Below are 22,743 nucleotides of genomic sequence, written 5' to 3' on the forward strand. Positions count from 1 at the left end.
AATATTTTGAACAACGAGACCAACATCAATAACTTAAATATTGACCCAACATTTAATCTCCTTGATTCTTGACCCAGGAATAGACATGATACCATTTGAATGTAAAAAACAAATATTAAAATGATAGAATAGTAAAATAACAAAATAATTAAATTTAGATTAGCGGTTTTCTAAAAGATAAAAATAAAAATATAATTTTTCTAATTTAAAATAATGATTACTTACAAAAAAAAAATAGAAAAAAAATACGAATCTTATTTATATATAAATATATAGTTATAGATATTATATTATTTTGAAATGAGATATTATATTTTTGTTAATATAGAGTTTAACTATTTTGACTGTGTCATTATTTTATTACGCTATAATATATAAATTCGTTAAATTTTGTAAATATTGCATTTTACAATTGGGAAGTCGACGAAATTTTATTTTTTTTCAATAAAATTTAATACAGTAAAAATAAAAATGTTCACTACTGTGTTTTTTTATTAAATCACTGGAAAAGTTATTGAATCATAAAAATTACTACAGAAGACATATTCTTATTTCTCATATCTTTTACCTTTTTATGTATTTTTTATCCCATCCTTTTTGTATACAAATAATCAAAAAGATGTTTTTCTTCACCTACTTTCATATTCCTTACGTAATCAGCATGATCATAATTTGATTCCACGTATAAAAAGAAGGAATAACCAAAGAAAAAAAATCACGGTTAAGTCTAAACGCGATAAAAATAAAACAAAACAAATATGAACAAATATAATATTTTTGATTTATATGGATAAGCAAAGTTATGAATTATGAATTTCTAGGTTATTTTTTTATGTAGGTGGGAGTAATGATTGAGTATTGAAAATGATATGTACAAATCTAATTTAGATATTTAACATCTAATTTCATAAATTTAAATTTTTTTAAGTTTTTTGTAAAGAATTTTTACTACAGGGTTATATTATGGAATTCAACCATTTTTGGAATGTGTAATCCATAACCCTTTTGAATGGTAAATTTAAAAAACATGTCACATCTTATAATATAAGATATTAAATAATATTTTTATATTTTAAAATTATAATAATTATAAATCCGCATAATCTGTATTTTAAATTATACGTTCTGAAATACAAAATAAATAATGTATTTTGAATTACATAATTTAAAATATAAACTGTTAGAATACAATTTTTTATTACAAATTATTATATTATGAATTTATATTCTAAAATATATAATTTAAAATAAGATTGAATATGTCTTCTTTTTTCTTTAACTAAGTGAAAATTTAAAATAGTTATTTTTCAAAATTTTGACTTAATTTAATATTTTAATTTTTAAAAAAAAATACATGAGTAGTTTTTATCGATATATTCTCACTTTAATGTTAAATTAAAAATATATTCAATATATTATATACATTTAACAAAATTTGATTAAAATAACTAAATTATTTTAATTATAAAAAATTAAATTAGTTTAAAACTTTAAATAGACTAATTTCAAATTTTAAAAAATTAAAAAATTAAAAATATATTTAATCATTTTTAATTGAAAGAAATCGTTGCATCCTAAAATTAGAAAGTATAAGAAGAAATGCCTGGACTAATTTTGACTTCCCAGACTGAGAGGGTTACCAACAAATTTTCTTTTTTTATGATTTCTTAAAATTATCTTTTTAATATATATATTTAATAATGCAAATATTTTATTAACTTTTAATATATTATTTAGTATTTTTAATTAAAAAGATTAAAATAATTATTAATTTTGCATGTTGAATTTTTTTTATTGGATCGTATTCTTTTATATAATGCAATAAAATAAATAATTTTTTAATATTTTTTATTTTAAAAAGATTTAATTCATCAGAGTTAACTAAAAAATAAAGGTAGATGACTAAAAATACCAATTCATCCTTATTAAATTATCAATAATGACGAGTTGACGAGACTTTGTCATTCTAGTTAGGTTTCAATAATAACGAATGACGTTGAAAACTATAATGAAAAATATTACTAAGGAAGTAACCATTATAAATTAATAAAGGCTGATGGGTAGAAAAATACACATGGCGTAAATATATACGTCTTATGTATGCTAAAGTTTGATGGGATTAACTTTATTAATATTATTCTCCTTCAAAAATATCAAACATGTCTTTGAATATCTTAAATCGTTTTCAAACAAAATTCACATTCAATTTTGTTTCAAGAGAAAAATATACAAAATATATTTTGCTATTTATATTTGGTGTATATCAATATTTATCAACCTACTAAACGTTCCCCTTCCTTCATGTATTTTGATTTTAACCAACCATCATAAACATATTTTTGTTGTTTAAGTAAAAAACTAATCATACGCTTAACATTTAAATAATTTCTCTAATTTTATTTTTCCTATTTATACCTATTTACATAAACCAATACAACAATACAAAATTATATAAAAAGTGTAGTTATTGGACTTCTAACTACAGTGTTTAGTCATAAAAATTGTATTCACACTTTAAAGACACGTAATTGTGACAATTAACAATAATAATGATTCTCAAAAATAAAAAACACAAGCCAATATTTTCTACCACAACCACATTTTATTGATTTTTCATGAATAAATTTGAAGTCATAATCACATTTTATTGATTTCTCATGAATAAATTTGAAGTTGACTAAGGTTTTTTAAAATCAAAATATCCCCATATATGATTATATTTTATTGTTTGTGTATGGTTGTTATGTATGAAATCGGTTATGTTATGCACGGAACCGATTTCAAAGTTTTTGAAGCTTGTAGGAATTGGCGTGATGGTGCAACTTGCAATGTGTTTGGTTTCATGGTAAGTGAAACTCATTGTTAAATACCACATTTTAATTAGTTAACAATAATAATCGGTTTGTTTGAAAGGATTATAATAATTAATAATAACAATAAAATAATATTAATAGCAATAATAATAATAATAGTAATAATAAACATTTTTTATATTGTTCATAAATATAATTTTTATTATTATCATTAAAGATAATTTGATAATTTTTATTTTTTTATTTATTAAAATATTTTTTAATCCATCACAATTTTTTACAAATTCTTACAAATTTTATTTTTAAACTTATCTTAATTATTTAATTTTTTTCCAAAAAACAATCCACACTTTATTTTCAAAATTTCTCAAATTCATTTACTCGTATTAAATCTTTTTACTCAAATAAACACTTAATTAACTAAATCTATATTAATTAACTAAATCTATATGAAAATTATTTTTGATACAAAAAATAATTTCAAGTAATCCCCGTCATAAACCTTTGTTATAAAAATTTGGATCAAAATTCTTCCCATCAATATTAAGATATGCTGCTACATACATATATATATATATATATATATATATATATATATATATATATATATATATATATAAAAGGTTTGCTGAGTTATGTATGCTCTTTTTTTCGTTTGTACATTTTATTCTCAAAACTAAAAAAACAAGAAACTCTGCAAACCCTTATTTACCTCACTCATTTTTTTCAACCTTTTCTCTTTTTACTCTCTCACTCTAACATTTTGTCTGTCATCCCTACTGTAGCTTCAAGTGAAAAACTCAGAAACACTCGCGGTTAAATAATTTGCTTTTGTAAAGAGTTGAGTCATTCACATATTTTCTTTCAGACAAAGGTTCAAGATCTCTTCAATTTCATCATCTTCACTAACCTCTCTAATTTTATATAAAATTAAATAAGACAAAAATTATAAAATGAAAACTGATTATAAAATCAATTTTTTATAAGAAATTGTTTAAAAGCGAGTGTTTCTAAATTTTTTTTCCACGCCAATTACCAATTCCTTTGGATGTCATTATGTTTGTAAAAATTAGATAAAATTAGATAAGACAAAATTATAAAATGAAAACCATTACAAAATCATTTTTGGTAAGGAATTGTTTAATCACAAGTGTTTCTAATTTTTTTCCAGACCAATTACTAATTCTTTTATATGTTATTATGCTTGTAAAAATTAGATAAGCCAAAAATCATAAAAATGAAAACTCATTATGTAAAAAATTTTTAATAAAATTTTTTGATTTTGTTTAGTTGGGGCTACCTATGAGTGAGAGAGATCAAAGAGAAAAAGTTGAAAAGAATGAGGGGTGAATAAAGATTTATGAATTTCTTGTTTTGTTTTGAGAATAAAAATTATTCAAATATAATTGAGTTTAAAACTTAAAATTTAAAATATATAAGATATTTTTGTCTATTAAAACACATTGCTCAAATGTGCCAATTTATATATATATATTATCTCACTGTAAATTTAAAATATCAAAATTTAAAATTTAATGAAAAGTAAAACAGAAACATTAAACATGCTGTGTACTTTATTTTAATCAAACACATTTATATTCTTGTTTTCTTCAATCCTATCTATTTATTCTTCAGCCAAGAAACTTGCAACTGTGATTCGTCTCTGATCGAACTTTCTGCGAAGACGGAAATTGTGCAGTGGTGTTGGATAGGACAGCGGAGCTATCTCGATGGCTCAGATTCCGAACCTAGATAATGCTCCCATCAATCTCACATCCATTAGGTCAAATCCCCACTTACTCATCATTCCATCATTTTTCACGGTCACAATATTCACAATTTCAACTTTAACTTATTTTAACCATTATTTTTATCGTTGCGTTCAGGGAACAGTCCCAAAAAGAACTCCTCAATATCCTCAAGAATGTAATTCTTGCTCTTGAATTTCTCCGTTTCTTTTCGTAGAAAATTGAAGTTGTTCAGTTATATGATTTGGAATTAAGATTTGATGTTCGACAATTGCCTGTTTCGTTTATTTTGATTTGATCGCTTTTACTGTAACGGCACTGTACATTGAGTTCGCAAGCGTGTGATTTTTTTTCTCGTGTTCTTGCAGGTTCGAGGAAAGAAGTGTTTGGTCATTGATCCGAAGCTCGGGGACTCTCTCTCGCTTATTATACAGACATCCATTCTCAAGGCACTTTTCTTGCCCTTAGTAACTTGCTGGGTTTTATGTATTGGGACATCAATTCATGAATAATCTGTCATATATACTAATTCATATATATTTCGAACATTTTAATATGCTAGTTAGTTTTTAATTGACCGTTAACAAAAAAAATTAATTTCTCTGTATATACACACCGAAATTATCAATGGTGCCAGGCTAAATTTCCGCCATATAAACATGCCATCGTGGCCTATGGCACCGCCATAAGGGGCTTCCCTCCAATGGTGGAGGAGTCAAAAGATGCCATGTTAGAGAGTTATAGTGCCGCTATAACGGTTACTTAACAACATTTACGCACAAAAATTCATAGTTCTTTTTGTGAATAGACTGTTGTTTGCTTGTTTTAATATTTTGTTGATATTGAGTGTTCACACTGAATTACAAACAGGAGCATGGAGTTGAATTGCGACATCTTTCTGGTGATCCAATTCAGACTGACTGCAGCAAAGTAGTTTACCTTGTGCATGCTCAGCCCAAGTTGATGAAATTCATATGTTCTAATATTCATAATGATATATCGAAAGGATTGCAAAGAGAATATCATGTTTATTTTGTCCCCCGTCGCACTGTTGTTTGTGAGAAAGTAAGCTTTCATTGGAAACAAATAATTTTCGTAGTTGGGCAGGATGTCTCTCTATTTTAAACATAAAATCTCCGCCAGGCATAAATGAATATTTTTCTTGCTTAGGTTCTTGAGGAAGAGAAATTACATCATGTGGTTTCAATTGGGGAATATCCCTTGTATATTGTACCGATGGATGAAGATGTGTTATCATTTGAACTTGATCTTTCTTACAAAGTAAGCTGAATATTAATACTTCTTCTCCTTGTGACTTATTTATAGAGTTTCTTTTAGTGTTGTAATTTATCAAATTTACTTACTTCTGTATTTGGTTTGACTAATTATTTATTCTTGTTTGCCTTCTCTCGGTGGTAGGAATGCCAAGTTGATGGTGATACAGGCTCGCTTTGGCACATTGCTAAAGCTATTCACAAACTTGAGGTTGTACTTTTGAACTCACACACTTGAATTTTTCTTTAGACATGAACAATTAGCATCAAACAACTAGGGAGTAGTCCCATACAGTTGTAACTATCATGTATTTGAATTTTAAAACAATGTATTTGAAGTTATTTTATTTTGTTTGGTTATTTCCATTAGATAAAGGTTTTTGGAACTATCATTTTTGAATAAATTATATTATATATTTAAGTTTTTAAATTTCCACAATGATAAAATTTTGAAAGTTATCGGTTTTTGAATAATATTATGCATCAAACAACTAGGGAGTAGTCCTATACAGTTGTAACTTTATGAAATACCATCATCATCATTAACATCAAATCTAACATGATCTCAATCATTTTGTGTATGTACTTATAACTATTTCATTTAATTTTTTGTAGTTTTCTTTTGGAGTGATACCAAATGTGAGGGCAAAAGGAAAAGCATCTGTGTGTGTTGCAGACATCCTAAACCGAATGCAAGCTGAGGAACCAGTTAACTTATCTGATGTAATTTATCTCTGCGCTGTCTTTCTCTTTCTCTTCAAGTTAGTATAGCTGAAAAACAAACAAAAGCTATACTTATATCGTATTCAATTAAAGAATTAAAATACACCATATAATCCTTTGTTTGTCTTCCCTTTGTTTACACAGATTGTTGTGCCAGAGATAAATACACTAATCCTTCTAGATAGAGAGGTACAACCTGTTTTCCATCTCATCTCTGTTGTCCATGATTGGTAGTCTTTGGGGACGTTATGCTTGGTGCCCTTGTACTGTGTTGTCTATGAATTTGTTTGCTAATTCTTAAAGAGTGCATTTCACGTCCAATACATTTATCCTTCATTACTTAATAAAATAAATGTTAATGAAAGATTTTTGTACTTAAGAGATTGAAATTTTTTGAAACTAAACAATTTATTACTAGTTCTTTGTCCATGCTTAGTTTTGCATATTCACATTAACTTACATTCTTTTTGAGGTCCTACCATTTCAGTTGTTTGAAAGAGTAGCGTCCGCATGAATGGTGGTCATTGAATTTGGGTATGGTTTGAGTGCAGGTGGACATGGTTACTCCTTTGTGTTCCCAATTAACATATGAGGGACTACTTGATGAGGCAAGTTAATGCATAATCAATATACACTTTGAAGAATGAATATTTATTGCATAAAAGATTTAGCTGTGTTATTTGATTGGGCTTTTCTTTTGAGATTATCCCCAAACAAATTTTGTGATGTTGCAAATTACAATGTAGAAGTTTTTCCATTGCATGTTTTGGTGATTTTGTCAAGGAGCTTTAGAATTATATACAAACATCATGGCTATAAAGATCTTGTGTAAATATTATTACTGATACTATAAATATGTTTGAAGTGACGATGGCTATTTTGCTGAATGGCTATTTTGCTGAATTTATATAATTGTAGTTTCTGCACATTAGCAATGGCTCTGTAGAGCTTGATGCATCTATTATGGGTCTTCAACAAGAAGGGAAAAAAACCAAAGTTCCCCTAAATTCAAGGTAAGTTACATTTTCACTTGCTCTATTTTGCTAGAAACTTTTTCAATCTGTTAATGAATAGGCTGCTCCGGAAAATCAATTCTCCATGTAGATATTTTTTTATACCTATATCCTGACATGATTCATGCTGCTCTGCACCATTAATTGAAGTCGATCATACATGTTTATAGTGTGGAGGAATGAGAAACAATTTTTTTCTTAATATGCATAAGTGTGCCTTCCTCCTGGCAGAATGATCTTATTTAGATTAAAGAGTATTACAAAGATAATCAATGGCAAAACAATTGATCCATTTTTCCAACTTCACTTAATGAGATAACGTTTGGAATTTGGGTTATTATTATTGTTGTTATAAACATGATCTCAGCTTTAAGATGTTTTCCCTTTTATTCTTTGCTTTGTAAATTTAATTGAAGGAATCCCTATTTGTTTATATCTCATCCTTTAATTCGTTCCTTTTTTAATTTGACTGAAGAAATCCTTTTTTATTTGTATCACATTCATTATGTTTAGTGAATATGTGGTACTAAAGGCTTGATTGGTTTTTTATTAAGCAATATCTGAGTTTTCTGCTACCTTGAATATCAATTTGTGTGTAATTAAAGTTGTAAGAGGACGTGAACCTTGAATGATGCCTATATTACAATATTTTTTGTTGTTGTGGTGTAGCAAAAAGAAATATATGTTTCTGGATGACATTTTGCTCCAAATCCTCTTTAAGCCATAATTCAGACATTCATATTCTGTTTCTTTGCAATTATTATTTTATTGTTCATTTTCCATTTGCTCGAAGTAATTTATTGAAATGATGTTTATTTGTATGGATTTTGTTAGTGACAAGCTTTTTAAGGAGATACGGGATCTAAACTTTGAAGTTGTTGTCCAGGTTGATTCATTTTTACCACTTCTAGCATAGTTATAACTAAATAATCTCTGGCTCTCTCTTTCTCTCACACACAGAGGAGCAAGGAGAGAAACATTAAACAAAAAATCTTTGGCTCTCTTGTGTGTAGTTCTATTTTCTTAGTTGCTGTCTGCAGTATTGCAGATTTTACGTCAAAAAGCTACTTCCATGAAGCAAGACTACACAGAAATGACAACTACTGTAAGTATATGGCCTTATAGGACATTGATTTTGCTGTCAATTTTACGAAAGTAATTGAAAACCTCTTTTATGTGAGTAATATCAGTGAATCAATTGAAGTCGTGTTGTTTCCAAAATATAATAAATTGAAATATTCAAATAATTTTTCTGCCATACTTTATCTTCAGAGGTACCACAGTTTGATGCTTGTTTGTAGGATGCAATATTTAAAAATGGAAAAAATATTTATTGCTTGATAAGTTGTGTTTACTCAAACTATTCCAAATGCATTTAAATTAAGCTTTTATTACTTTTAGAAAATTAAAATGGATTTGTAAAAACTTTCTAATATATATTATTTTCCATGATGTCCAGACACAAACAGTTTCTGAGTTGAAAGACTTCGTGAAAAAGCTGAACTCATTGCCTGAGATGACTGTAAGAACATTTTCGTTGTAATTTTGATATTTCATTAAGACATCACAGTGACTATCAACTCATAGAATTCCTTAAATAACATCCCCAGAGACACATAAATCTTGCCCAGCATCTATCAACATTCACTTCAAAGCCTTCATTTCTTGGGCAACTTGATATGGAACATACAATTGTGGAGTCCCAGAGTTATGACATGTGAGTTAATTTTGCTTACGGAGAGTTTTATATACTTGATGCTCTTGTATTTTAAATTAATATAATATCCCTCTCTATATGAATTAAGTAGGATGGGCTAACTTGTTCTGGCCAGTGCCACTTGTTTTTTACTTGCTAGTGCCAAATTTTCATACGGGAATTTTGTAAATTATAAAGTGATCTTTTTAATGAATATCTTTTTAACCATATTTAATTGTCTATGGTAGGAACTGGTACTTTAGTGCCATTGTTTGGAACATATTACTTTATAGCTTCTTCTACTTGAAAGCTTCATGTTATGGTTTGGGGTATATATTTTATGATTTTCTTGTTCGCCATGAACATTTGAGGACTTTTCAGCTAAGGCCAACAATTTATGCCTAAAATTTAATTCGATATCAACTCTCTTTGTCAAAACTTAAACCAAGCTTTTAATATACTTTGTGGACTGGCATTAATCATGAGAATAAAAACTGAGATGCAATTTGGGACGTCTACCATCGAAGACATGACCTTGGGGTACTTTGTTTTCCTTGTAAACAAGAATATAGTGCATCAAGTATCTTTGACTAATAACTGAGTGTTAATAGAACTACGCATAAAGACTTAAAATTGGCTATATGTGTATTATAGTTTAGGTTGTAATAGATAATTCGGCTTTATTTGCTGGTCATCATGTTTGAGTTTGTTTATTTTACAGCATCTGAGATAAATGAAGTAGTGCTTATAGTTGTAGTTCAAGGATGATGTTAGAATAATTGCCCTATGTATCGTCATTAAGCCTACTCAAGGCTAGTATGCTAGTTTAGTATCTAGAGTAGTATCTAGGTCTGCACCTAGGTGTCTAGGGCAGACCCTTAATCTTGCATGTACGTTTGTATCAAAACTTTATTATAAACAAATGAAAGTGAGAGGGATCAATTAAGCCCTTTAGAAATATTTTATAGTTTCAATCTCAAGTTGCTACCAGAGCCAGGTTAGAACCTATTCTAAAGAGATTTGTGTGGACATATTGTTCCACTCGCTATCGGATCATTCATTAATGTCTAGTCTCATGCTCGAGGTATATACATCTCGAGCATGTATATACCTTAACGTCAGGGGAGTGTGTTAGAAGTTTCACATCAACTAGAGATAAGGCCAATTTATAGTATATAAGTGGATGCAAACCACACCTTACAATCCGGTTTTGTGGGGTTGAGTTAGGCTTAAAGTCCACTTCTTAACAAATGAATTTTAAATTACATGGAATAAACTTAGAATAGACTTGATTTGCCAAAAATAATTGTTTGATATTGTTAGCTGGGTCAGTGCCTGAAATTGATTGCTATTGAGGCATTACAGTTCACAGATGCATGCACATAACTAAATGTTTTTATAATATGAAACTTTGGTCATCACCTATGCAGATGCTTTGATTACATTGAAGAACTGATCCATAAGCAAGAGCCTTTGACAAGAGTCTTACGCCTTCTAATCCTATTTTCTATTACTAATTCTGGGTTGCCAAAGAAGCACTTTGACTACTTCAGGCAAGCTTGCATGCTTCATTGATACCTTGTCCTATTTTTTTTTCTTCATTTTGTTACGTTTGTATATTAATGGGAATCCCTAACCCATAATGTTATTCCCTGTTGCTTTTTGTACAATATACTAGCAGATTTTATTTTTTGAAGTACTTAGTTTTAATGTATATTTGTAACTTCCAAATCATAGGAGAGAACTACTTCATAGCTATGGATTTGAGCACGTAGCAATGCTAAACAATTTAGAGAAAGCTGGTTTATTTAAAAAGCAGGTATAATATTCTAAGTGTTTAGTTTTGCAAGTTTAAATGGGTTATGTATTGGTCATTTAATAATTAACTCTTATTGTGCCTGTGATTCTTGTAGGAGTCAAAAAGCAATTGGCTCACTATAAAACGTGCTTTGCAGCTTGTGGTTGAAGACACCGATACGGCCAAGTAATTTCTTCTAAATGATGTGACCATTAGACATTTTATATATTTTAAATTTTATTTTAAGTTTATGGTCACATTTTGGATAGTCTGTGTAAACATGGTGATAGGTGTGTGCGACAGAAATAAAATACAGCATACATATTTCCATTGTGAAGTGATAACAAATGTTGAACTAAGCATCCCAATTCTTTAATATCTACCCAATCGAATTTAAGGTTAATTTAGTGTTGCAGTCTTGAAGCAATATTTTTCCCAGCTATTTTTAACCATGCTAGCTCTTCTATTGTTCAAAATCAATTCATTTTGCCGTGGCAGTTAATGACACTTCTAGCGTATTGTATTCTTTTAATTGGTCTTCACGTATGCATTTCAAATCTCATCGGGTTCTATTAATGTTATTATTGATATTTGATGAGCAACTGTTGTACAATTATCTGCATAGTCCTGTTTCCCTGCTTACTCTTAAAAATGATTTCCTACTAGGACAGCCCTAATGATATTGCTTACGTCTTCTCTGGATATGCACCACTCAGCATTCGACTGGTCCAGCATGCCATTCGGTCTGGATGGTAAACCTGAATCTCTAATAGTGACTGTCTCTCTTGTTCTTGTTTAGTATGAAAATCAACTTTCTCGTTTCATTGTTACCTTCAAACGCAATTGTATATAAATTTATAACGAAGTTCAACTCATTGAACTATAAATTTCATCTCATGCATCTCTAGATCCTAGTTGGCTTTTGTTAAATGTTGTGCTGTGAGAAATGAGATTGTGCTGACCATAAAGTCTAGTTTAAAATGTTAAACACCATGTTTAATTGAGATGTTAGTTTTATTGTATAGTTTTGTCAACAATCATATTTCAATCCATGCTGCGGAAAGCAGGATATTTTATGGTCTGTCTTAGTTATGTTGAAATTTGTTAACTCTAGCTCACCCAGTGTGAGTAATCCTCTCCCAACATGGTTTAAAGAAAGAGAATTCAGATTGAAAGATGGACAGTATGATAGAGAAAGACATTCTCACAATAAAATACAAAAGAAACCCCTACAAACAAAGATCGAGTCATGTGATAAGGCATGCCAATGTCCCTTCATATCTAACATTGAAACTCCTCTCTAAACAGTCCATATGCTATGATAAAATTGAAGGTTGTTCGGTATTAAACAACTACCCAATTACAGTTTCTTAAACCTTCACATTTTCCCTTTTGTTATTTATGCATGTAATACCTTTTCTTTAGCGTGAATAAATCTATTGCTTGCATTCATTTTTTCTATGTTTGGGTAGTGAACTAAGCTTAATAGTCGACCAACTGAATGTTATTGATCTTTTAGGCGTCCTGTTGAAGAAATTTTGAAGCTACTGCCTGGACCACACTTGGAAACGAAGAGGGTTAGTACCTGTGAACTCTGACTGAGTGTTTTTTCTCATGTAATGTTTCTATGTTATTTATAACTGCTTGAATCAAAGTCACATATTATCCCCTTCACCTTTCTTAGTCGTTATATTTTATTGTACAGGGCGGATTTTCAAATAGTCCATCATTTGACACTTTATCAGGGGTTTCAACCAGCTTGGCCAAGTATGTTTTACTTAGTGTCAGTTTTTAAAAGTCTGCATCTCTTCATCTCGAGTAATATGGTATTAGAAAAATGTAATAAATGCCAGGAAATTCAATGCTTATGGAAGAAATCTTGTAATTCTTTTCCGTAAATTCGTTTCTTTCAGGGTACCAGATGGAAGGCGTGCCCTGGTGCTTGTTGTCTTTGTTGGGGGTGTTACCTTTGCAGAGATCTCTGCACTCCGATTTTTCAGCACTCAGGTGTGTGTCATAACTGTTGCCTATTTCTCAATGTCGCCTAGACGCTAGGTTAACCAATAACTTCTCTTATAATTTTTTTTAATATGGTTATGGTACATAGTATTTCGGGTAGGCAGATTTCGTTGCTTCATAAATTTGTGTGGCTGAGCATATAATTTTTTTTTTTTGGGTGAGTGGGTGGGTCGGGGTCCTTTAATTATGGAAATCTGTGTCTGGTGCTCTCTTATCTTCTATCTTCAGTGAGCACTGGGGAATGGTGGTGAAATATCAGGATAACTTTCTTCTTGACCATACCTGTGCTGTGATAACATGATCTAGACACAGTGTAATCAAACAAGGATCAAAATGGGAGGCTGAAGTAATTAAAAAAAAAAAAATCAAATCCAAGCAAAGTTGAGTGGATTTGTAAATACCCACCACAATTTAAGAATTTGAAATTCGTTTCCTATTTTATAACTTACCCAACACAGAATAACCAAATTAATTCCTAAACTTTGTTTTCCAAACACATTTGCAGACTTCATGGTCTCGCTAATGAACTATTGACACAGCTCTGTATGATACATACTCATGCCAAAAAGTTTCATGTCTGAAACACTACATGGACTTGGAACATCAGAGTTCTTAATTGAAAAGAGTAAGGATATAATGAACTGGGATACAATGAACAGAACCAGAGAAAAGATAAATATAGTGGCTGAAAGAACAAATAGGCTTATGAATAAATCTTTTTGATTGCTTTACCAATTGACTGGGCATTATGAATAAATCTTTTTGACTGCTTCTTATCTTATAATTCTCAATGTGGTTTATTTTGTAGGAGGGCATGGCATATGATTTGATTATTGCAACAACAAAAATAGTCAATGGCCAAAGCTTGATCGAACCGTTTGTGGAAAAGCTAGGTTGATTAATGAGTGTAGTTTTGTCGGGTTATCATGTCGAGCATATTTGTTTGCGATGGTGAGTTTATATTGATGTCACATCCATTCTATGACTAGGCTAGATGGTGAGTTTATATTGATGATGTCACATCCATTCTAGGACTAAGCTAGTTCGTTTTTGGACGTTGCCTTGGTGAAAGTTTTATTGGAACTATGTAAGCGTATGTGTTAGTTTTCTAAGAGGGACAGTTGAGGGGATCGTAACCTAGTCCTCTGGGGGACTGTCTGGAATTAATAGTACGAGCGCTATTTTTCTCTGCTTTTTTTCAATGGGGCAAATAATCTAGCATCGTATGCACAACATATTTACCCACTTGTATTAGCAATGTTATTCTTGATTTTAGTTGAATATATTAACTCATGGGTCGTTTCCTTTCTTGAATATTTATTAATTAGTCCTTGCCGTATTCAGATTTTATGATCTATTGTATTATTGGCATGGGAGCTTAAAATTGTATAGAGGTAAAATCATTGAAGTGTTCTCACCCTCCTTCATGGTATTGTCTTCACCTGGCGCAACATGAGTGGGATCAAACTCCTCTTGCCATCATCTTCACTTTAGTTACAAGATGATATTATTTGCATTTGTTTGTTTATCTTTTGGACAATTATTTCATTTACTATATATGTACTAATATACCGTTAACATGTAAGTAGTCCTATGATGTTTATTTCGTCGCTTATCGTAAAATATTGTTTGGTGATAGCAGAGAATGATCTAAGATGGGTAATAATTATTTTGGTTCAATCCGTATGAAATGTTTCATACAGGTCTGGTGGAGGATGGTGCCAGCGGTGACGTGCAGATGAAATTTTAGGCGTAAATTGTTGGCCTCAGATGAAAAATCTTCAAATTTTCATGGCGAACAAGAAAAAGCATAAATTATATACCCCAAACCATAAGATAGAAGCTTTCAAGTAGAAGAAGCTATAAAGTACATAGTACTAAAGTAGCAGTTCCTACCTTAGACAATTACAACGATAGTCTCTTATGTTTAAGGAATATTATAAGTTGATAGTCTCTGTATGTTTTTATATAGAAAGTTTTGGACACAAGCGACTGAAAAGAAGCAAGGGTTGGGGAAGGGCAGGTCAGGAAAAACAAGGGTTAAGTTAGGCGAAAAGCAATCAAATCAATCAACCACTATATAGGACCATAGAAGATGGAGCTTACCACCCTGTCTCATGCTTTTTGCCCCTGCCTCCTCCTGTCCCTCTCGTAAAAAAGGTTGGTGCTGAGTTCATCGGAACTTTCATTCTAGCAACCGTCACTGCCATCTTTAGTTATATCTCTCCAGCTCGTCTCAATCTCATGTTAGCTTCTCACTGGAGTCCCCACCCTGTTTATATGTGTGAAGCTGTTTATGGTTAATTTGTATATTATTATGATAGATCAATCAAAATTACAAAATTTATAAATCATAAAAAAAATGATAAAAAGTGAAGCAAATTAAATTAACTTATTTTTACCTGATAACAAAATTAGTTCACTTTGATAATCCTACATTTTTAATTTTAATTGAATGATATTAAATATTATAAGGTCAAAAAACATGTTTTACAATTTTTAGACGCTACAAAATTCCTGACATTGTAAATTATTAGAAATTTGTTCAAGATAGTGAATTAAAAAGAAAAAAACAAGTAAATGGAATTTACAACTCTTTCTTGTATTGAATCAATTAACCGTTCGAAATCTCATTTTGGTTTAGAAAAAAAAAATGGACTCGCTCAACCCATTACATGTTAGTGGATTAAATGGTTTATTCCAAGAGTGTTGCTTTCTCCACCATCACTGAATCTTCCCTGCATCACCCATACGTAATTTGTCCTTCCAATTTCACCTTCAAACAATGTCAACATCTGTTTCACCTTCAACGAATGTTGACATCCGTCAACGGATATGACCACATCTGTAACCTAAAAACTTAAAAAAAACATAACGAATGTGGCACATCCGTTTAACTAATAAAAATATAAAAGTATTATAATAATTAATTAAATAATAATATATAAATTAAATTAATAATTATTATTTTACTAAGTAAAATAAAACTAATTTATTTATAATTATGTAATATTTTTAAAAAATTTAAATAATATTTATATATTAATTTAAAATATAATAAATTAAATAAACTAAAAAAAAATTATCCGAAAAATCCACTGCAGCTGCTCCGACACAAGACTAGTCATTGTCAGGTTACTTCCAAAAAATCTAAAATTATCCCTAATCATTCTCAAACAAATTTTGCAAACAATTACCAAAATAATCTTTTTAAACAAATTTTCTAAAAGAACTACGTACTCTTGATTTCTCACATGAAAATACATAGGAACAAGGTAACCCCTTATTTGGCTTCCCAAAAATAAGAAATATTTTTGTTTTTTTTTATTGTATTAGCTTGCATGGTTATTTTCAGAGAAAATAATCATTTTGAAAACCTCGTTAATTTTGTACAGTTAATTAAAGTATTGTTTTCGATCTAATACCTTTACGTAACCGACTTTCGAACTCAAAATCTTTTTCAAAGATCATGTCTTATTTTATGAATTTTGTGTGATTTTTCACAATAAACTATAGTGATATTTCAAATGATTTTCAAAGTTTTATTTATTATTTTAAAATTTTTGCAGTCTCGCGTCCCGGTTGCAACGTACTTAAATTTGGATATTCAACAATTTTGTGGACAATGTGAATTTAAAATATCAAAATTATTTTAGAAGTATATATATATATATATATATATATATATATATATATATATATATATATATATAATTATTGAAGTATCTCATGGTAAATTATTTTAAATTTAAAATATCAAAATTTAAAATTTAATGAAAAGTAAAACAAAAACATTAAACATGTTGCGACTTGTTTTTTGTTTTTCTTTAATCGAACACATTTATATTCTTGTTCTCTTCATGAAGCGATAAACTCTTCCACGCACAGATGCACCTCCACCACCTTCAGAAGCTGCACCATCACAGATCCAACACCAAGTGACCTTCACAAAGTCCTCCATGCAAATACACCTCCACCACCTTCACTACCTGCACTATACACCTCCACCAAGTCAAGGAGACCGGAAAGCCCAGAAAGGTGTATGGCGCTCGCTTAGCTCGGAGGAGCATGCAAAGAACGTGGTGGAGAGTTCGGAAGACCACGTAGAGAGGTGGATGGCTCAGCGGAGAGCTCGGTGGAGAGTTCGCTGAAGAGTTTGGCAGAAAGTGTGGAGATCTTAGATAGCCCAAAAAGGGACATAGAAACCTCGGAAGATAGTGTAGAGAGCTCGGTTGAGAAATCTGAATGCTTGGACAAGCAAGTGGAGAGTCCGGAAAGCCTATAAGAGCATGTGGGAAGCTTAGATTATGTTTCTATCGGGAAGTTTCAAGAGGTTCTTGCAGAGCTCGATCGAGAGCGTCAAGCGCGCATTGCCGTGGAAAATACGAAGTCAGAATTTCAGGTTTCATTCAACCGATTGAAGACGTTGGCTCATGAGGCTATAAAGAATCACGAAGAGTTTGGTCGTCGAGAAGATGTAGTTCATCGTGAAAAGGAGGAGACAACGAAGAAACCGAAAGAAACGGCGAAGGATTATGTTAATTGCTCATTTTTTTTTTTGTTTCTGTTATTTATATTTATGATGGTTAATTGCTCGTCTTTTCAAGCATTATGTTTACTTTTTTTCTTTTTTGATGTGCAATTCATTTTAACATATTTACACATTACTTTCAGTTATCTTGATTACCTTTATCTCACTCAAACACAAACTCTTGCCATTAGGTGGACCTAGTTACATTGATCAAACTGTGTAACTTTTTCATATGAAATCTCTAACCTCTCTTCAGAAACAACCTTTTCCATTTAGATTCATAAAACATATATTTTTAAACATTCTTCTCCTATGTTTTTTACCATAAAATTGAACACATCTTCAAGATTTTATTTACTTAAACATGAATTGCCAAAATACATTAAGCCTTCTTAAGTCACTCTCTGAAACTGATTGAAGTTTTTTCTTTGGCATCATCTTCTTTGGACAGCTTCACTACAGTGTAGGTACATGCACCGGCTAAAGCTCCAAACACGGAAGCTACCAAATAAATCCATATTGCTTTGTAGTTCTTTGCGGCTATTGCAGGACCTAATGTTCTTACTGGATTCATTGAGGCTCCTGATACTGGTCTGCAATTCAAAGTTAAGCATATTTAAACAAATTCCACTGTTTTTAAACTACTCTACTTTGTTTTTATGATTTGGTAAAAAGTAGCTTTTGAGACCGTTAAGAATTTTTTATTAAAAAAGTGTTTAACAATAAGCAATGGAATGAAAACACCTTTGTTTTTAACATATAAGAATAGGGCCGAATGTCTTCTTCAGAAAATAATTATAAAAAATTACTTTCGTTTCTAAAACATGAAAAAGAAGAGACTCGTTCAACATAAGATTTAAGTGGCTGAAATTGCCATAATACAATAATAAATATATTTCTAAAATTCATTTTGCATCATTCTTACTTCAACTTTCTTCAAAAATAACCGAAATTAAAGCAAAATGAGAGACAGGTGAGCTAATTTGTATTGCAATTTATTTTATAATTTTAAAAAATATTAAAAAAACATAGTTTTTAGAAAACTACTAACATGCTTGGAACTCATTAACGATAGAGTTGTATTTCAGAAATGGACCAGTAACTATTAGTTTTTAAACATCACTTTTGAAATGTAAAATAAAAATCATAACAAAAAATATATTACATTTTAAATTCTACTTCATTAAGATAATTTGTTGTATGACTTACAAAATTTCAATTAATTAAATCTTAAATTCAATTATACTATTAAATAAAAAAGAAATTCATCAAAACTTGAATGAGATCTTGTACCCTATTTAACATGAAGACTTACTAAAAAGAAATATGATCTTGCACTTAAACAGTTCTAAAAAGACCAAAACCCTCTCTTTTTCAAAAACAAATGAAAAAAATTTGTATTAAATTTCTCTTACCTTTTCTCTCCCGATCTTTCTCTAATAAAAATTATGTGTGATGGTTAAATTGTTAGAATTTTATAATTGGTTCAATTTATTATATAAAAAGGAACTATTTGTTTTCACAAGTTTGTTGATGGAATGTTCAAAAACAAGTTATTAAGTTGCTTAAAATTCTCATTTTTATTTAGTTTTTAATATTATAAAAAATCAATTTAATGTGTCCAATTAGTAAAACTTAGAAAAAAAGTATCATGAATGACAAGTTCATGTACTAATTTTAATTTTGTAAATATATGTTGTACAGTAACACGTACATACAAGCAATCAATTTAGTAAATTTGTTTTGTTTATTAGATTTTGTTGCTTTTTTTAAGGTACGGTAGTTTGCAGAGACATAACGGTGGCATACCCTGCTATCATTATATTGAGCATCACGGTGCCTCCCACCGCGATTCCTGCAAGTTCTCCCACCTGCAAATATATCATACTCAGACTTAAATATCACATATGAATGAAATCCATATATATATATATATATATATATATATATATATATATATATATATATATATATATATATATATATATATATATATATATATATACACAAATACACACCCTTTTATTTGCTAAAATAGGTGTATGTTTTTTTTTGCAGAAACTGTTAATTAGTATTAAGTTTGATTTATTCCCGCTAATTGTAAGTTTCTATGCTAGATTTTAAATAAGGGTGGTGATGTTTGGTGTTTTTATGTTCAAAGTAGGAAAATCTAATTCTGTGACGCAAATCAGCAAGATGTCAAATGCTTAAAACGCAGACTAAGCATAATAATCTCAGTGCAAATTAACCATAAATTTATTATATACAGCTTCACATATAAACAACTTTTATGTGCCACACAATAGCTAACATCTATCTTCCTTTCACTCTTACAATAATAATAATATTTTCTGGATTTCTCGCAGCACCCCTCGCATTTGCCTTCAATTTTCATGCACAGTGTGATATTTGAAATTATCTATCGAATCAATTTCCATAAAATTCTTTTTACATGCATAAATTTAACTTATAACCAACTTTAGATTAATATATATAATCTTCTGTAGATTAAAATTCAATTCAGTTTTGTTAGTTTATGTGCATGTTTAAAAGTTTATGAGACACAGAAAATACTTTCTATTTCTTCTTCTAAAACAAATCAGATCCTCAGTCATCAATAAAACATCATCAAACGTGGAACATAAAATAAATCACATCCGAAGGATGTAATGAGAGGAGAAAAATATACTCACAGCTCTGGTGTTGGTGGTTACTGCAGTGACAACGAACATTAAATTAAAGGCAATAATGAATTCCAAAGCAAAAGATGAGACGTATCCTCCTGAAGGAACTGTGACTCCACCACTCATGAAAGGGTGATAAACCCATTTCAGAGCAAATGCGGCACAAATCGATGCCAAAATTTGTGCACCAATATACATAGGCACCTGCAGTTTAATGATCATATAAAGAACTTGTTTTTTTGGTAGCATAGATTAGTTAACTAAAATAATAATTTGTACACACATGTTTCCAGGGAAGTGTTTCAATGTAGCAAAGGAAAGGGTGACAGCAGGATTGAAGTGAGCACCGGAGATGTGGCCTATGGCAAAGATGAGGATCATAACAGCAAGACCAGTAGTGGCAGCACAACCTAGGAGAGTCTCAGAGCCGTTTGTCTTCTCGTTGACAATGGCAGCCGCAGTGGCGACGAACATAAGAATAAAGGTCCCGATGAACTCAGCACCGACCTTTCTTGCCAAAGGCACAAGAGGAGACAATGACAAAGAGCATGAGACGGATGGTAAGGCTCCATCTTCTATGGTCCTATCATCCAAAGTCAAGCATCTACAACACTTGGGAAGGAAATTCTTATTAGTATTATTTGTTGTATTGTTGGCATTGGTGAAACTTCTAGAAAGAAGTGCACCAGAAGTGCCTGAGGTGGCAGCAGAAATGCCTGAGGTGGCAGGTATTGAAGGAATGCTTTCGTTATTATACATATTTCACCACGATGAAAAGAGAATTAATGGTATGAGTTGAGAAGACATGAGAGGTATATATAGAAGATTGGAATCAATCTCCTCTTGCTATCAGCTATTACAAGATGATATTATTTGCATTTGTTTCTTTTCCTTTTTAGACAATTGTTTCTTTTATACTGATATACCTTTAACATGTAAGTAGTCCTATGATATTATTTGCACGTTTCTCTTGTCCCATTTCTCCTATTGCACATGCTTAGATGCACCATTTTCCAAGAAAACAGAGTGATATACAAATAATAAATTGTTCAGTTTATTAGTTGTGTAATTCAAGCTTTAATGTTTGTCAGTTTTGTTAGTTAAATACCGTTTTACTCTTATTGTTGTATGTTATATATATATATATATATAAACATTATGTAACTCTTTGTTAATATAGTTTTTCTATTACATTTCTTTCACAATCTTTGTTACATCTTCTCTGCTTATCTCATTTCTGCTACCAGTTTCTCTGCATCGTCTTTTCTGCTATCAGTGGTATCCAGAGCCTTGGTCGAGGAAGGGCCTAAGGTGAATCGTGGGTTAATCCGGGTACAGTGCGGTTGTACCACGTGGGTTAATAAGTGTGTTGTTGAACATAGTTTGTATGTGAAAGATAGTGACAGCGGAGGGAAAACGATAGTTTGTCTCTATGTGGATGATCTGTTGGTGACTGGGTCAAGTTTGAAGGAAATTGATGAGTTCAAGCAGATGATGAAAGCTAAGTTTGAGATGACAGATCTCGGGAGGCTTAGCTACTTCTTAGGGATGGAGTTTATGCATACATCCACCGGATTAATAATGCATCAAAAGAAATATGTTAAGGACTTGTTGGAGAAATTCAACATGAACTGCTGTAATGAAGCCAGAAGTCCACCCGAGGTAAATGTGAGACTAAACATAGATGACGGTGAAGAAGGCATAAATGAAACTGATTATAGACAACTGTTGGATCTCTTCGTTTTTAATGCAACAGCAGGCCAGATTTAATGTTCGGAGTTGGTTTGATTAGTAGGTTCATGTGCAAGCCAAAGAAAAGTCACATGACAGCAGCCAAGCGAATACTCAGATATATCAAAAAGACTTCAGATTATGGCATACTATTTACTTATGGTATGAAGCAGGAAGAATTGAGCTTAGTTGGATACACTGATTCTGATTTTGGTGGAGATCAGGTTGAAAGAAAAAGTACATTTGGGAATATATTTTTTGTGAACAAGGCACCCATATCATGGAGTTCTAAGAAGCAAACTGTCATCGCCCTATCCAGTTGTGAAGCAGAATACATAGCCGGTTGTGCTGCTGCTTGTCAAGGGGTGTGGCTGAATGAGTTGCTGATGGAATTGCAAATTCAGAAATGAAGATCTGTAGAATTAAAGATGGACAACACTTCAGCTATCAGTTTGGCAAAGAATCCGGTTAGTCATGGAAGAAGTAAACACATTGAAGTTAAATACCACTTTTTACGTGATATGGTTAACAGAGGCAAGATTGAACTGGTGCATTGCAAAACTGATATTCAGCTGGCAGATTTGTTTACAAAAGCTCTAGATACTGCCAGGTTTGAGTATCTCAGAAAGGAGGTTGGAGTTGTGACACTAAAAGGCTTGAATTAAGGAGGTGTATTAGTTGTGTAATTCAAGCTTTAATGTTTGTCAGTTTTG

The 22,743-nt window shown here is 30.8% G+C and overlaps 2 protein-coding genes and 1 pseudogene across 4 annotated transcripts; 2 read left to right on the forward strand and 1 right to left on the reverse strand.

Moving 5' to 3' along the window:
- Window positions 1-4,434: 4,434 nt before the first annotated feature.
- ATVPS33 (Sec1/munc18-like (SM) proteins superfamily) lies at window positions 4,435-14,400 on the forward strand. 3 transcript variants are annotated; one of them, XM_047315896.2, is made up of 22 exons: window positions 4,436-4,596; window positions 4,700-4,739; window positions 4,930-5,010; window positions 5,432-5,626; window positions 5,732-5,842; window positions 5,981-6,046; window positions 6,451-6,558; window positions 6,703-6,747; window positions 7,110-7,166; window positions 7,477-7,571; window positions 8,406-8,457; window positions 8,620-8,676; window positions 9,031-9,093; window positions 9,182-9,288; window positions 10,698-10,820; window positions 11,005-11,086; window positions 11,181-11,251; window positions 11,737-11,817; window positions 12,585-12,642; window positions 12,771-12,832; window positions 12,979-13,072; window positions 13,893-14,400. In XM_047315896.2, the coding sequence occupies exons 1-22, from the start codon at window positions 4,544-4,546 to the stop codon at window positions 13,980-13,982; spliced, it is 1,791 nt and encodes a 596-aa protein (XP_047171852.2). In that variant the 5' UTR covers window positions 4,436-4,543; the 3' UTR covers window positions 13,983-14,400. The 3 variants fall into 3 exon arrangements, 2 of the variants coding, with proteins under 2 accessions (XP_047171852.2, XP_087949073.1); XR_015780259.1 differs by lacking the exon at window positions 13,893-14,400 and having other exon boundaries at window positions 4,435-4,596; window positions 11,732-11,817; window positions 12,979-13,057; XM_088092947.1 differs by lacking the exon at window positions 4,700-4,739 and having other exon boundaries at window positions 4,465-4,596.
- Window positions 14,401-18,012: 3,612 nt separating this feature from the next.
- LOC148196847 (aquaporin NIP6-1-like) lies at window positions 18,013-21,058 on the reverse strand. The gene is made up of 4 exons (XM_088093522.1): window positions 20,579-21,058; window positions 20,309-20,503; window positions 19,425-19,486; window positions 18,013-18,208 (listed from the first exon to the last, which is right to left on the reverse strand). Exons 1-4 carry the CDS (start codon window positions 21,056-21,058, stop codon window positions 18,013-18,015), a joined length of 933 nt encoding a protein of 310 aa, XP_087949648.1.
- Window positions 21,059-22,122: 1,064 nt separating this feature from the next.
- LOC148196848 (secreted RxLR effector protein 161 pseudogene) lies at window positions 22,123-22,440 on the forward strand (annotated as a pseudogene).
- The last annotated feature ends 303 nt before the right edge of the window (window positions 22,441-22,743 follow it).

Source organism: Vigna umbellata, chromosome 6 (genome assembly GCF_029865625.1).
Source record: "Vigna umbellata cultivar VRB3 chromosome 6, Vumbellata_1.0, whole genome shotgun sequence".
Classification (NCBI taxonomy): domain Eukaryota; kingdom Viridiplantae; phylum Streptophyta; class Magnoliopsida; order Fabales; family Fabaceae; genus Vigna; species Vigna umbellata.